Source organism: Salvia splendens, chromosome 21 (genome assembly GCF_004379255.2).
Source record: "Salvia splendens isolate huo1 chromosome 21, SspV2, whole genome shotgun sequence".
Classification (NCBI taxonomy): domain Eukaryota; kingdom Viridiplantae; phylum Streptophyta; class Magnoliopsida; order Lamiales; family Lamiaceae; genus Salvia; species Salvia splendens.
The window spans coordinates 6,679,617-6,695,266 of NC_056052.1; the positions used below are offsets into that span (position 1 = coordinate 6,679,617).

The 15,650-nt window shown below is 37.2% G+C and overlaps 2 protein-coding genes and 1 pseudogene across 2 annotated transcripts; 2 read left to right on the plus strand and 1 right to left on the minus strand.

Annotated features, from left to right (window-relative positions):
* Nucleotides 1-3,399: 3,399 nt before the first annotated feature.
* On the plus strand, nt 3,400-6,722 carry LOC121783479 (protein JASON-like). The gene is made up of 8 exons (XM_042181564.1): nt 3,400-3,421; nt 3,516-3,735; nt 3,825-3,885; nt 3,976-4,070; nt 4,848-5,080; nt 5,381-6,149; nt 6,229-6,311; nt 6,396-6,722. Exons 2-8 carry the CDS (start codon nt 3,586-3,588, stop codon nt 6,508-6,510), a joined length of 1,506 nt encoding a protein of 501 aa, XP_042037498.1. The 5' UTR covers nt 3,400-3,421; nt 3,516-3,585; the 3' UTR covers nt 6,511-6,722.
* Nucleotides 6,723-7,009: 287 nt separating this feature from the next.
* Nucleotides 7,010-8,744, plus strand: LOC121784128 (annotated as a pseudogene).
* A 3,060-nt stretch (nt 8,745-11,804) lies between these two features.
* Nucleotides 11,805-13,205, minus strand: LOC121784129. The gene has a single exon (XM_042182312.1). The coding sequence runs from the start codon at nt 13,203-13,205 to the stop codon at nt 11,805-11,807; it is 1,401 nt and encodes a 466-aa protein (XP_042038246.1).
* Nucleotides 13,206-15,650: the final 2,445 nt, after the last annotated feature.

Below are 15,650 nucleotides of genomic sequence, written 5' to 3' on the forward strand. Positions count from 1 at the left end.
TTTGACACGGAGTAAGCCAATTTACCTCGTTGATTCACTGAAGAATCGAAGATGGCTTGCGTCTTCTCCACGTGAAGATCTTGAGTACTAAACCACGAATCTTCTGACTGGTTCCCGAACCGTAATCTGATATCAGTGTGGGCTGATCTCACCAGAATACTAGGACTCAAATAAAGAAGACGAAAACAGCTCACGGAGGGAGCTGAAAATCGTCCCTCTGCTTTAAGGAGAGGGGGACGAAAATTCTGATGAAAATAATTTGTATTTTCTGTCTCCTTTATTCTCCTATTTATATTAAATCACATATTGGGTCCAGTCAGGGATATATGGAAGAATTTGGATATGACCTCCCCCAATTAGCTTCTTACTAATTAAATTGAACCCACAATTTAATATAAGCTTATATTGGAATATTACGAGCAGCCACTACAGAAGTAATATTAAACTGTCCATCCAAATCCGAAATTACAAGTATTCAGAGTTTCCATTTGTTTGTCATCAATTTCCCCGCGCTTAAGATAGAAACGTCCATTAATTAATCAATGTCTGCTATAGACTTAATTAATTAACATATTATTATCTCCAAGAGTGGACTTAGCAAGAAACACTTATTTATTATTCATAGAGTAATCAAACTCCAACTAGCTAGGTTCCAAATAATAAAACCTTGTTTCGAACTCCTCTTGTGGACGTTATCAAATAAGACCCTCTTCGCGCATGATTCAATATAATAGCAATCCTAGCAACGCTAGATATTAATCACCACTACCCAATATACCAGGATTCTTGGGTTGCGAAAAACCCACACCTTTTGGTAAGTCAAAGTAGTGCATAATCAATACCGTATGCTCAATGCTAATATACATTGATTAAGAAATTAATTATCAAGACCTCGTCTTTCAGTAGATAGCATAAAGACTCTACTTGCTGTTAGATCCAATTCAGTGCTATATCACACCAATGTCATCTTATTTTTTAGTAAGGCTTAGAAATATGCGGACTGATATTGCAACCTTTCACGATAGGTAGACTAGGCCTATCTAGGTTGTGAAATTCTTATTTTTCTTTGTTCAGAACTGACCGTGTTACCTTAAAGTGGACGGCGCCCACAACCGGTCTACTAAAACAAAGACTTAGACTTTGTTACGTTGCTTATACATTTAAATATGCAATAAACATCCATTAAATGTAAAACATAACAACATTATGACAAAAATAATCTGTTTCATTCCTTTGGAAAATAACATATAGAGTTTTACAGTATTCAATCACTCGAAAAGTGATTTCTAGTATACAGCTCTAACAAAGATATGATTTTTATTTTTACGGAATTTTTGATAAGGTATACGGTATGATAGTTTCGATTAGTATAGCGTATTGACTCTATCCCTAGGTACTAGTAGTATATAATTTTGTGTTTGTTGACTATATTTAAATTTGAGTGAACTGCAAATTTAACCTTGTGATATTTCTACAATCATTTTTGCGATTCCTAATAAATTTATTGGCATCATCTATCTTTGGACAATGATTATATAATATCGTGGAACGATTTTTCTACTATTTGAGGATATTTTGTCCTTCATATTTTTACCTTTAATCGACTATATTATGAAAATATATCTAACAATATTAGGAGTAAAAAATCCATAATCCTTCCATACCAAATTGGCATAATGATTTGGTGTATTTCACCAATAATTTATTGACAAATAGGAAATAAAAAGTCCCTCATGCCACATCAATTAAACACCAAGTCAATAAAACTTAATTACACAAAATAAACGTCCATTAATCATGGAAATTTACATTATATTACTACTATTAAATATGACATTCATATAATAGGCGTGCAATGTACTACTCCTACAATATATATGTATATTAAGTAATCAATTATGATTTAAATATTTTCTTATTACCATGCAATCAAGAAATATATTGAAAGTTATTGAAAATATATAAGAAAATATCAAAATTTATAATTAGTTACTTAAGAGTATGATAAGGAAATATAATATTATAGTCATAATTTTTATTTGTATAAAATTTTCGTATATACATAAATATAAAATAAGAGAAAAAGGTCTCACTAATAAAATCTCAAACTAGTACTATCAAGGAGTTTTTTTTTCTTTACATGAAAAGAATAGTAATATGATTATTTTTTTGTGTAAAATATTACTCTTATTATATTAAGAGGTCAATATACATATATATGTCTAGCATATTGCACGCCTATTCTATGATTGCAATTTCCATATTTAATAGTAATACTAGTAGTGTATTAATGCTACTTTCCATGATTAATGGATGCCTATTTTGTGCAGTTAGTTTTAAGAATTGGTGTTTAATTGATGTGGCATGAGAGATTTTTTTATTTTCATATGTCAAGGAATTATTGGTAAGGTACACCAAGTCATTATGTCAACTTGGCATGGAAGGATCATCAAATTTTTAGGTCATTTACTAGGTACGATCTTGATTTCCGTCAATTATATTTTTTTTTCTTCTTTTCTCTTATATGTTCTTATTTTTCTTCTTCTTTATTCTCAATATTTATTACTAATTGCTAGTACTTAAAAAGAATTAGACCTCAAAATCAACTTTAGTGACTATCAATAAAGTTGCTAATAGTACTTAAAAAGAATTAGACCTCAAAATCAACTTTAGTGACTACCAATGAGGTCTAATTCACTAAAGTTGCTAGTAGTACTTAAAAAGAATTAGATCTCAAAATCAACTTTAGTGACGATCAATGAGGTCTAATTCACTAAAGTTGCTAGTAGTACTTAAAAAGAATTAGACCTCAAAATCAACTTTAGTGAGGATCTTTTATACTCCATAAATAAAAAATTATATCTTACACTTTATACAAATATAATTAATAAATATTAGAATTTTGGAGATATATTCTTGTTTGAATTAGTATGGGTTCTTATTTCCCATTCTTTCTTCTTCTTGAATAAAAATATTAGTGTAGTTTTGTTACATCTTTTGACTTAACTCATAAAATAATCAAAATATCTTAAGGTAATAGAATGATAATGAAACTGATTAGTGCATAGAAAATTTTAGGCAATAATATATAGATCTCCTTAATATAATTTCTAAAAATCATTTACTACTAGTATTTGTGTAAAATGTAAAATGTGAGATTTTTTATTTATAAATTTTATTTATTTCTAATTTTATAAATCTCACTCCAGTGTTTTCTTACATAAATGTTTATTCAAGTATAGAAAAGTGTCACTAATATTGAAATTGAAAACGTTTCATTTTTTTGAAATACTATTAATAAGAACGAGAAAATTGATGAAAATCAAAGACAGAAAATATTCATTGAATGAGTTAGATATCGTGTCAGGATTCAGGAATTGAGAGAGGAGCTCATTTTGTAAAATGGGAAAGTTGAGGGGAGGTAAATATAAATGATCAACTTTCTTCATTTGAATTCATTTCCCTCTTTATTTGAATTTCAAATCGCAACAGCCATCTCTATCTCTCTCATTAAGATTCTTCTCCACACAACGATTTCGAAATCAATTGGAGCTGAAGAGATTCATCATTATACTGGTAAATAGTATGGCGTGGTTTTCTGGAGTCAAGAAGAAGGAAGGCGGTGAAAGAGTGGGTGTATTAGGGTTCCTGAGGCTAGTGGTAGCTGCAACAATGGGATGTTTTTTCGGTTGTCTTCGAGTGAAAGAACCACACTCTCGTCACAAAACTACTCCTGTATGAATTAGATTTTCAATTATTGTTTGTATTTTCAATAATATGGATCGAATTTTGTGTGAATGATTCGATTGCGTTTTCGATTACAGGAGAAGGAACGCTTGGTGCATCGTGATAGGAGCGCACTATCATCTATATTTCTTGCTGATGGTATATTTTTTTCCTGTTCCTGTGCCTTTAGTAATTAGTTTTTTTTTTGTAGAATTTCTTGATTGATTCTTCCTATTGATTGTTAAATAGGTTTACAAGAATCAGAAGATGATTTAAATCGAAAGTCAGTGGATGGTTGCGGTCCAATTTCTGAAGAAATTGATATCAAGGAGCTCAAGGACGAGGTCAGTGTGTGTTTAGATTATTGAAAAATGTAATTTCTCGAATGGGCATTTTCAACTGTGAGAATGTTGATATACATTTTTGTTTCATAATTTAATTTATCATGATGATTAGGCATGAATATAATGAGTCTATAAAAATACATGTCAGATCGATGAATAAAATGATGATGAGATGACTTTTCTCTTGATGTGTACGGATGATGATTCTTTGAGTTTTGAATATATAGCTTCATAGTATGGTATAGCAATACATGTATAAGCTGATAATCTGTTAAACGGTACAGCGGAGTTAAGCTTGATATAGATGACATCTGTCTAGATGGTATGTTAATTATTTTAATTCATTCAGATCAGATTTTTGTGCTTTTGAGTTGTTCTTTGTTTGATCTTACTATTGTTGTGTGAAGTCAGAACCCAAACCGTGTTGCTATCATCCTTCATTTGTATGTGCATCTTATGCCAGCTTGAATATCTTTGTGCAACGGAATATGCGTGTCATTATGTGTTTTCGTTTAACATAAGATTTCCGGATTTGTGCCTAATTTGAGACCTCGTCATTTCATAGATTAAAATGTTTGAGAATCTGAGATAATGGCATTACAGTTTGGTAATGAAGTATGCAAAATGTTTCTCGTACAAATATGTGTAGCATGATGCTGGTACATTTACCATCACAAGAAAAAGAATGAATGAAGTTATATGCGCACTATTGGATACTTAATTCATCTCAGAATACCTTACAGATTTTAACAGTGCATTTAAATATTTATTCTGCAGGCCAAGTTCCTGAAAGCATGTGGAACTTTGCTTGAGATTCCTGTTGAAATTCAAAAAGTCTCTCGTAAATGGGTGGATACAGACGCTCACAAAGAAGAATCCAGTCCTTTGATGACCTGTGTATCCACTGAGCAACTGACACTTAAAGATCCACCAGATGAATCTTTAACGTCTGCTATAACTTGTGGAAAATGGGTAACTGGTGAAGGATTTTTGGTAGGCACTCCAAGCAGGTATATCTCAATGCATATTTATCTGACTATATTCATCAGCTCCAGTTCTCAAAATTATTGTTGAGTTATATAATGAGTTGGCATAATTTCAAAAGATTAGTATATATCAACATGATTGCATGAATTTCATGATTGAAATTCTTTTGAGGATTGTCTGTTTCTTTTCAAGGTTCTTTAAGTAGCTAGCTTGGTTTCGCTTTCATGGGTCATAAATGCATATCTCGTGTTATATCTTGTATTTTGTTTTTTAAAATTGGTTGAAAATTCTTAGCCAACTCCCTGTCTTGAATTCTCTGTTAGTGGCTTGACTGCAAGAGATAATACCAGAAGGGACTCTACCAGCTCCACTCAGAGCAGTGACAATCACGGTGCCATAACTCCTAGTAACGTGACTGACGAAGCTCATCACTCTGCAGTTTCACCTGAAGCCTTTGCTTCTACAGTACGGCGCACGAATAAATCTGTGCACTTTGAGTGCCACTCTGCTAGATCATCTAAAAATTCTGTTAAGCGCATAAAGCAATCTGGATCATCTGGTGATTCTAGTGTATCAATGGCATCACCATATCCAACCCCACTACACTTGACTGATGAGATGCAAACACCCGGCACTGTATTCCCTTCATACACAAACAATATTGCTGGTGGGACGACTAAGATCCAATCTCAATACGTGTATTCTGTCTTGAATCCAATTCAGTATCAATCCCAGTGGAATGAGTTGAATGAAGAGAACTCAGATCCCAACCACCAGAGGGAATCACCAAAGCCTAATGATGAAGCAACCTTGATATCAACCCCGATGTCAGTCGCCTTGAAGGATGCTCCTTCGCTTAAAAGTGTCAAGAAGGAGGAACTGAGCTTGTCTGAGTGGATTAAATCGCAACCAGCCAATCAAGATGGAAGCAACGGACATGCTGGCGAAAATGTTCATAACTGGAGAAGTCCGGGAGATCGACCTATTCTTGGGATGGTGGCAGCTCATTGGAATGATGAAGAAGCCACTCAAGTCTCTCCTAAATGGTGGGGTGTAAATGGCATTCCCAACACAACTACCAAGTACAAAGAGGTCATTTTCTTGAACCTTTTCAGTCTTGTTTGAATATATATATCCACATTGAGAATTGTGAATTCCATTCTCTTAGCAGGATCAGAAGGTTAGCTGGCATGCTACACCATTCGAAGAGAGGCTTGAAAAGGCATTATCCGAAGACAGCATTATTTCTCAGAGGTGTGTTATATTGCTGATGGCTTATTTGTTGGAAATCTACTTATTCAAACCTTAGTATGCACAACAAAGTTCCCTGTTTTGTAGGAAACAAATCAGTGGTGGCCCGCCAGTCGAATTCGATGAATGTGAAGAATCTGATACCGCTTCGTCACAACCTCAATCTTCTTCAGCCCATCTCAGTGCTGTTGTTACAGTCTGATTGAAAGGCCATTTCTAAAGTATGCAAGTTCACACAGTTGATGCATCATTGTGCATGAAAGTTTGTGTTGTTCCATCATTGTACATAATAATGAGCCTTTTACTGTAATGCTCCCCTTTCTGTAACAATCTCTACGATTCTGCACTTTTTCTGTAATGCTTCCCTTTCTTCCTTTCTAATTGAAGAAACTTCTCAACTTAACTTTATGAAAATGGAAATGTTCATATTGCTTTTTGTAAATGGATGTACCTTGATACGAAAACTTAATTGGGATTGTATTTATGAAAACTAAATTAAATGATTATAATAATTGAATGAAATTTATTACTACTAGCTGGGAAGTCAAATTATAGGTAAAATAAAAAAAAAGTCCGGCTCATTTTAGCAGCGGAACTTAGAATGCCACCCAGCTTATTTTAGCACCCAACAGTCCAGCTTAACCGTTTTTCCTTCCTCTTCCAGATTTTGACTCGCGCCAGTCTCTCTCTCATCTCCAATCTCTCTTTCTCTCTCTCAGACACACACACACACACACACACAGCTGATCCGCAATCTCCTCCCTATAGATACAGATTCTGCATCAAGAGCTCTGCTTCATCTTCAATGGTGGAGCTCATTTTTTTCTGCATACTTGTTCGTCGATATGTCTCAATTGAATTTCAAAACCTAAATCTCTCTATAATTTTCACTGAGACTGAGCTCAAGAGAGAAATTGAAAGCAAAAAGGGGAAAATGCTTCGGCGTTCTTAGTTTAGGGGCGGGAATTCCTAGCTATGATCGCAAGCCTCTGTTTCAGTGTCTTCGTAACCGGCATCGTAATTTTCACTACAATCGCCGCGACCTACAATTCCGAGGAGCCGTTTGCCTGTCTCAGAGATCTCGGATTTCCTTTCATCCAAGCAAATTCGACTGATCGGACGGCGTTGATCGACACCAGAGACGTGGAATCCGTGGTGGAAGAGGCAGGGTTCACGGAATTCTCTGATAGCGGCAGCTGCAGCGTTGATGAGCCGATCAATTGCCGCGATCTCGAGGTTTTCCATCTGTTGATGACGACAGCCATTGACAAGTTCAAGGACGTGCATTTCAACCGGTTTGGGAAGCCGGTGGAAGGGGAGAATGGGAGCTCCTGCCACATGGCGTGGAGGTTTAGGCCGAAAGAGGGGAAAGCGACTGGGTTTAATAAGGATTATCGGAGTTCTAGGGTTTTGAGGTTTGATAACTGCACACTTAGCGTGGTTGGAATTGGGGGTTATCATTCCGGTGGCAATGCGAGGAAGAGGAAAGGGAGGGGGAAAATCGAAAAGGTTCGACCAACAGCCGTTGGTTTTGGGGAGAAGGAGGAATCATTCCGGCAGGGGAAGTACTTGGTTTATGTAGGTGGTGGTGAGAGGTGCAAGAGCATGTGGCATTATATGTGGAGCTTTGTTTGTATGTTAGGCGAGGCGGAATTCTTGAACCGGACTCTGGTTTTTGACACGAGCATATGCTTGTCGAAGATGCACTCGTTATCCGGGGTGGATGAGGAGGGGAAGGATTTCAGATTCTACTTTGATTTGGAGCACTTGAAGGATGCATCCTCTGTGGTTGATCAAGCTGAGTTCTGGCCGAATTGGGAGAAGTGGGGCGGATTGAAGCTCCATTTGGTGGAGGATTTTAGGGTTACACCAATGAGGCTAGCTGAGTCGAAGGAGAGTCTGATCATGAGGAAGTTTGGGGCAGTTGAGCCGGATAATTTCTGGTTCCGGGTGTGTGAAGGGGAGGCGGATGGTGTGATGAAACGGCCGTGGCATAAGGTTTCTAAGGCGAGGCCGTTGCTAGATATGGCCTCTGTGATTGCATCAAGAATGGGGTGGGATTATGACAGCGCACGAGAAGGTTAGGAACAAGGAGATGTGGGCTAATCTTGATCATGACACTCATCCAGAAGCTGTGATGGCTGCTTTGAGAGGGAGAGGGGTGGGAGGATGGGAGGAAGGTCTACGTTGCTACGGATGAGGGAGAGGCAGTGTTCTTTGATCCGATGAAGGAGAGGTACGAGGTTCACTTGCTTGAGGAACACAGAGATCTGTGGGGTGGGGATAGCGATTGGTATTTGGTACTATGAAACGACGAGGATGAACAACGGGAGCGCGGTGGAGTTTGATGGATACATGAGGCAGATAGTTGATGGAGAAGTGTTCTTGAGGAGGAAGAAGAAGATTGAGACGTTTAATGCTCTGACTAGATTGTAGTCAGAGCATTAAACGTCTCAATCTTCTTTTGTTTGTTTAAACAAGAAATTGCTATGTAATGTTTTGTAGTCACAGATACACATAGTTTTAACTCGATGGAAAAAATCAGTGTCATTTTGGTGCATTTTGTCAATTAATTAGTGATTAAAATTATTAATCCATAGTTAGAGTTTGTTAAATGATCAGAGTGTGTGCATTTCAAAGTGTGCCATTGCTCAGGCTCATTGATGCCCATGTCTACTTCAAGGCCTTTTAAAAATACAAATCACATTAGTTTATGGGAGAAGGAAATATGAAGACGCTTCATATTTTTAACGCAAAATTGCAATTTACTAATACTTCTACTTTTTCTGATCATTTTGATGTATTGAATATGTTTAAATTTAAAAGTGATATTTGTCCTAAGTAAGGTTAGAGGATCCCCATCCGTGTTCTTGCCAAAGAGCACGGATGTGTGCCCGGACCCACTTTTATTACTTTTTTACTCCATGCTCTTTGGCAAGAGCACAACACCCACATTCATGCTCTTCCGTAGGGACATGCTCAAGGGTCCCACCATTCTATTATTCAATTTAAATAAAAACATTTTCACAATATTAAAATGCATTAAAAATATTCGGAATACTATTACAAATTACAAAAAAATTAAAAATTACATAATTAAAATACTAAAAATTAAAAATTAGATAATTAAAATACTAAAAATTTAAAATTACATAATTAAAATCCTAAAAAATAAAAAATACATAATTAAAGGCTAAAAAATACCCCGTGGAAGACTATTCCTCTGACCCTATCCCCAATGTTCTTCGGAGACCCCGTATCATTGCCAAATGTGAATCAAGTTGCTCGGGGGTCATATTTGACTTATCGGCCAAATTGAGTTGGGCCAAAAGGGTCCACAATGAGTTGGTGGGGGGTTGAGGTGGCACAAAGGGAGCGGGAGCAGGGGCGGGGGCGGATGGAGTCGCGGCGCGACGGCGGTTGGTCGTCGCCTTCTTCCTTCCTTGCGGCCGGTGTTGGGAACTGCTCGGGTCGGCGTCGGGGCTACCCAAATTAGCTCCGGCGAGCTGGCTAGCCACCTCATCCTCGCCGGCGTCGGATAGGGATACCGACCTCGACCGTTTGCTGGAGGAGCTGGAGGAGGATGATACGCCTCCCCTATACTTCGGATGCACACGCACCTCCTGCCAAGCGCTGAGGTACTTGAACGGTTAGTAATTTATGGATTGGAAGGTCGGCAAGGCGGCACTGATGATGTCGAGCTCGCTCCTACCGCTCCCCGCCGACCGCTCTTTCTGGAGGTAATACCCTGGAACTTTTGGATTTCTTCGTTGGCTCTGAATATGGTATTGCGCACCATACTCTTATTGCGCTCGATGGTTCCAGCCGGGCGGTTTTCATTGTACCGGTGAGAGACGCGGCACCAAAACCTATCCCCGCTTTGGTTTGTGCCTATCTCCGGATCTTCGGAGATAATCAAATAGGCTTTGAATAATTGATTCATCTCTGCCGGAGTGTACGGGGTGCAGACACCACGAGGAGTAAGAGTAGGAGTAGGAAGTAGGAAGAGGAGGAGTCTGAGAGTCGTCCCCGCCGCTCCCTCCCGATCTGGGTTCGGGTTCCCACCCGTATCGCCCATCGGAGGCATCTTGGTCGTCTACCGGGTAAGGCCGGTAGCCACCCGGAACTTGAGAACCTTGGGTTTGAGGAGGGGCCGAAAATTGCGTTTCCGAACTAGGAAATGGTTGTGAGCCGAACCATTCGTGGTTCCAACCACGGGAGTCGGAGGGGTGATCGCCGGAGCTAGACATTTTTTTTGTAAGTAAGAGTGAAAGATTGAGAATTGATAAGAAAAGATGAAAAAATTTAGATGAGAATTGTGTAGTGTGGTGTGAAGTTTTGTGTGGAAGTGGAGGTATTTATAGATGAAAATGTGAATTTTGGGGGGAAAATTGAAAAATGAATTAAAAGTGGGGAGAAAACGGATATAATTTTTTGGGAAGTGGGAAAATATATTTTTTTTATATTCAATCAGGAAACGCCACGTCAGCTGCTCGTTGGCACGGACGTGCTCGATGCATCGAGCAGCGCCGTGCCAGCGGCGAGCAGGGCGGTGCCGCGCCAGCGACACGGACGCCGTCCGTCGGCGCGAGCACCGCTGCGGATGCTCTTATGTGTGTCATACCAATTTGAAGGGCGGGACAGCTACGTCAAGACATTAAATTTTTTTACATGGGAACTATTTTATGGTTGTATTATTAAATGAAAATTATATGATTAGATTGCAAGTCCAATTCTTGGAAAATGATTTCTTGATAAAATGTCTTTTATGTCATAATATTCTTATTTATTATAATTGTGTTTTATGTTTTAAATATGCATATGATATTCTATTTTGAATTAAAATAAACTAAACTATAAAAAAATATATTTAATTGAATATTCTTATTTAAAGAATTAAATTACTAAAATCAAATATATATTGACTTTCTGTTCTGATTTTTTTTTTGTGATTTTCCATGTGTTCGAGATAATGAGAATTAAAAATTCAATTATATAGATTTCAAAAAATTAATTTCAACATTAAACAAGTTTAGACTAGATAGTACTAGATTATAAGATAATTGCAATTTATTGTGATTAGATTCTAAGATAATCACAATTTTATTGTGATTAGATTATAGGATGGTCCAAACAAGATTTTAATAAACAATCAAAATAAAATATAATACTATAAAATAGTCTACATTATGTATCTAAACCAGATCCTTGTAGAAATTATAATGTTCAACAACGACTTTGAGTGTTTTTTTTCACAACTCAATTACTAAGAATTACTGTATTTTAACTAATCACTATAAGAGAGACAGTTTATTGTTAGTTAACAGATAAATGCACCAAAATCAACACTTGAATTTCATCACTGAAAACATTCACAGAACTCATGAACTAGTAAGAAGCAAATGGCAGCTAAGACTGAAACTCTCTCCTAACAACAGACTAATTCAAAGATGGCAAAACCAGATTGAAGTTGTGCTGAGCTTCCTCAAATTCAACCTAGCATGTGTTCAAACCATCCTTGCAATCTCTAGTCAGATCATAAAACGTCTCAACCTTCGTCTTCCCTCTCGAAAACACATCAAAGTTCACTAGCTCTCTCATGTAACCATCAAACTCGACACCAACGATGTCATCGTTGAGCTTCCTCACTTCATAGTCCCAGTCACTCCCTTCATCCCACAGATCTCTGTAATCCTCAAGAAATCGAACCTCATATCTCTGATTCAACGCATCAAACAATCCCGCCTCTTCCTCATCCGTAGCAACGTAAACCCTCCTCCCATCCTCTACACCTCTATCTTTCAAAGCAGCCAACACAGCCTGTGGAGAAGTGTCATTATCAAGATTAGGCCACATTTCCTTGTTCATGGCCTTCTCCCCTCTCTCAACATGAACACTATCATAATCCCACTCCATTCTCGAGGCTATAGTCGAGGCCACATCCCACAAAGCCCGCGAATTCCTAAACTTATGCCACGGCCGTTGGATCCTATCTGCCTCCCCTGCACACACTTTCCACCAATAGTCACCTCCCTTAAACTTCCTTATGATCAAGCTCTCATTCGCCTCAGCCAGCTTTAACGGTGTAACACGAGAACCCTCCACCACATGGACCTCCAATCCGTTTCTTTTGCCCCACTCAGACCAGAATACACCTTGATCAATCACAGAGGATGCATCCTTCAAATTCTCCAAATCAAAGTAGTATCTGAAATCTCTCACCATCTCCCCTTCAGCCACGCTAGGCCAATCGAAACGAATGTTATCCACCACCAGAGTCCGGTTCAAGAACTCCGCCTCGCCTAGGGCACACAACAAGCTCCAAGAAAAGTGCAATGTGCTCTTGTACTTCACACCATCATCTCCATACACCAAATACTTGCCATCACTAAACGGTTCCTCGAATTCCAAATCACCATTCACCGTCTCTCCAATCTCAATCGCCTTCTCGAATTTCCCCTTCCTCGCATTGCCACCGGAATGAAAACCCCCAATTCCAGCCACGCGCAGTTTACAATCCTCAGATCTCAAAACCCTAAAACTCCGATAATCCTTGTAAAATCCAACCAAATTCGCCTCCTTGTGCTTAAACCGCCACGCCATGTGGCAGGAGCTTCCGTTATCCCCTTCCACCGGCTTCCCGAACTGGTAGAAATAGACGTCCCTGAGGTCTTCAAAGGCCGCGCTCATCAACAATTCGAAAACCTCGTCATCGCGGCAATTGATCGGATCATCCACGCGGCAATTACCTGCCTCAATCGCCGCCTGATCGGTCGAATTGAGCTCCGGCGAGAGGAAATCAGTGTGCTCTGTGGTAGAGTACAATTCGGAATCGAAGGTGGTGGTGAGAATTATGACAACGGTTAGCCATAGAGTGAAAAGGAGGCCGGCGATCATGGCTAACGCATTTCGGCCGAGATTTCTAGGGCTCCTAACCCAAGGATTGTGCATCATTTTGTTGCGTTGCAGTTAGCTCTTTTTCTTGAGCTCAGTTTCAGTGAATACATGTGAAGAAGAAGGAGACCTATACGTACATAGAATCTGTATGTATATATGGATGTGAGAGAGTTAAATGAGTTTGTTTGTTTAAAATAGTTAACTATCTTTATTAAATTTAATAAATAAGTCTGTTTTACCAGTATTATTTTTTGCTTAATTTTGAAAATTCCTGTTTGAATAAATTGTGATTAAATTTAGAATCTAATCAAAATGTATTGTGATTATCTGAAAATCTGATCAAAACTTGTTTTTATTATAATTACTTGTTTTAAATTTATGTAATTGATTTTTTAATTGTCATTATCTCGAACACATATGGAAAATTACAAAATTCAGTAAAAAGAAAAAGTCAATATATAGATTTGATTTCCATAATTTGATTTTTTAAAATAAGGATATTCATTTAACCTTAAATTTTTATAATTGATTTGTCTCTAAACAAAATACCATATCACAACATGCAAAAGAAACAAGGGCATTATAACATACAATCAAAAATTATTTTCTTTCCAAGATTTAATTTTCATGAAATCTAATTTGATATAGTGAAAATATCAACTTAGTACTCTCTGTCCCATGGAAATAGTTCTTATCTATTTATGGAAACATATTATTCTTCTCTATTTATGAGGTCCGCTATCTACTATTTCAACTAATTTTCTTTTTCTATCTTATTTTATCAATTACGCATTAAAACGTGTGTGGTTGTGTCATTCCCAATTAGCCTATTTCTATGGGACGAAGGAAGTATGATTTTAAACTTATATTAATAACTAATTACCGTAATAATTGAAATACAGTACGTATGATTTTTCAATTGAAATTTTTTTAATAACCAAAATATTAATAGTAATAGTAATATTAAGAATTTAAGATGGTCAATAGGAGTATAAGATTTTCTTATTTTCGGAACTTTAATTACTTTATTTATTTGATTAAATATTAAACAAACATTAAAATTTAGAAATCAAGAAAATTGATCACTTTCCTAGATAGAGTACTAGCAATATACATACCCTTAATAAAAATGTTTATAGCTGCAAAAATGTTTGAACGGTTAGAAAGCTCTGTCAAATCTTTATACTCCCTCCGTATCCCAAATTTTGTCACAGTTTAATTGGACACGAATTTTAAGAAATGTAATGAAAAGTGAGTTTGAAAAAGTTGGTAGGATGTGTGTTCTACTTTTAAAGTATTAGTTTTATAATAAAATGTGAGTGAGAATAAGTTAGTGGAATGTGAGGTCTATTACCAAAAATGGTATAAAGTGAAATGTGTCAAGTTTTGTGGGACGGACGAAAATGAAAAAATGTGACAACATTTCAGGGATGGAGGGAGTAAAACATACTCCCTCCGTCCCCAAAATATTGTCCCACTTTGACCCATCACGGATTTTAAGAAATGTAATGAAAAGTGAGTTGAAAAAGTTAGTGGAATATGAGTCTTACTTTTTTTGCAGCAAAAGGCGATTCCGTCGCCTTGGCGGCCCGACATCATGTGAGGGGGTTCAATCAGGGTACGCAGTAGCCCGTTAAGGGGGAGGCCCTAACCCACTGGCTGCTAGAAGCCCATCTCCCAAGGCCTCACACTTGTGTCTGAGAGATGGAAGCAACTACACGACAGCAGTGGGATTTGAACCCAGGCTCATTGCAGCAAGATCTGCCCCTCCGTTGCCAACTGCGCTACGCCCCTGCCGGCACGAGTCTTACTTTTATATACTCCCTCCATTCCATAATAGATGTCACACTTTCCTTTTTAGTTTGTCCCACAAAAGACGTTATATTTCCTTTTTTTAAAAAAAACTCTCTCTTACATTAATATACTACTATTTTCTCTTTCCATCTAACACACAAAACAACGTCTCCTAAAATCTCATTTCATTCTCCAAGTATGTCATCTATTATGGGACGTAGGGAGTATTAGTTTTATAATAAAATGTGAGTATGAATGAATTAGTGGAATATGAGGTTCACTACCAAAAATGATAAAAAAAAAGTGAAATATGACAAATTTTGTGGGACGAACAGAAATAGAAAAATGGGACAAACTTTCATGTAGCTAGAGTAACTATTTTGGTTGTCCTACTCAGTTTCGGTTAAATCCAAATTTCTATAAAGGAAGCAATTGAATGGAAGTTATGTAATCAGTTAAGGGGTCAAATTAGTTAAATGGTTCAATTAGTATTCCATCAATCCAAAAAAAAATCTCCTTTTTTTGTATAATTATTTTGAAATTATCTTGATTCAGGTTCTATCAAATCCAAAACCAAATATAGGAAGCAATTGAATGAAAGTTATGTAATCAGTTGGTAAGTCAATTTATTTAAAGTTCAGTTAATACTTA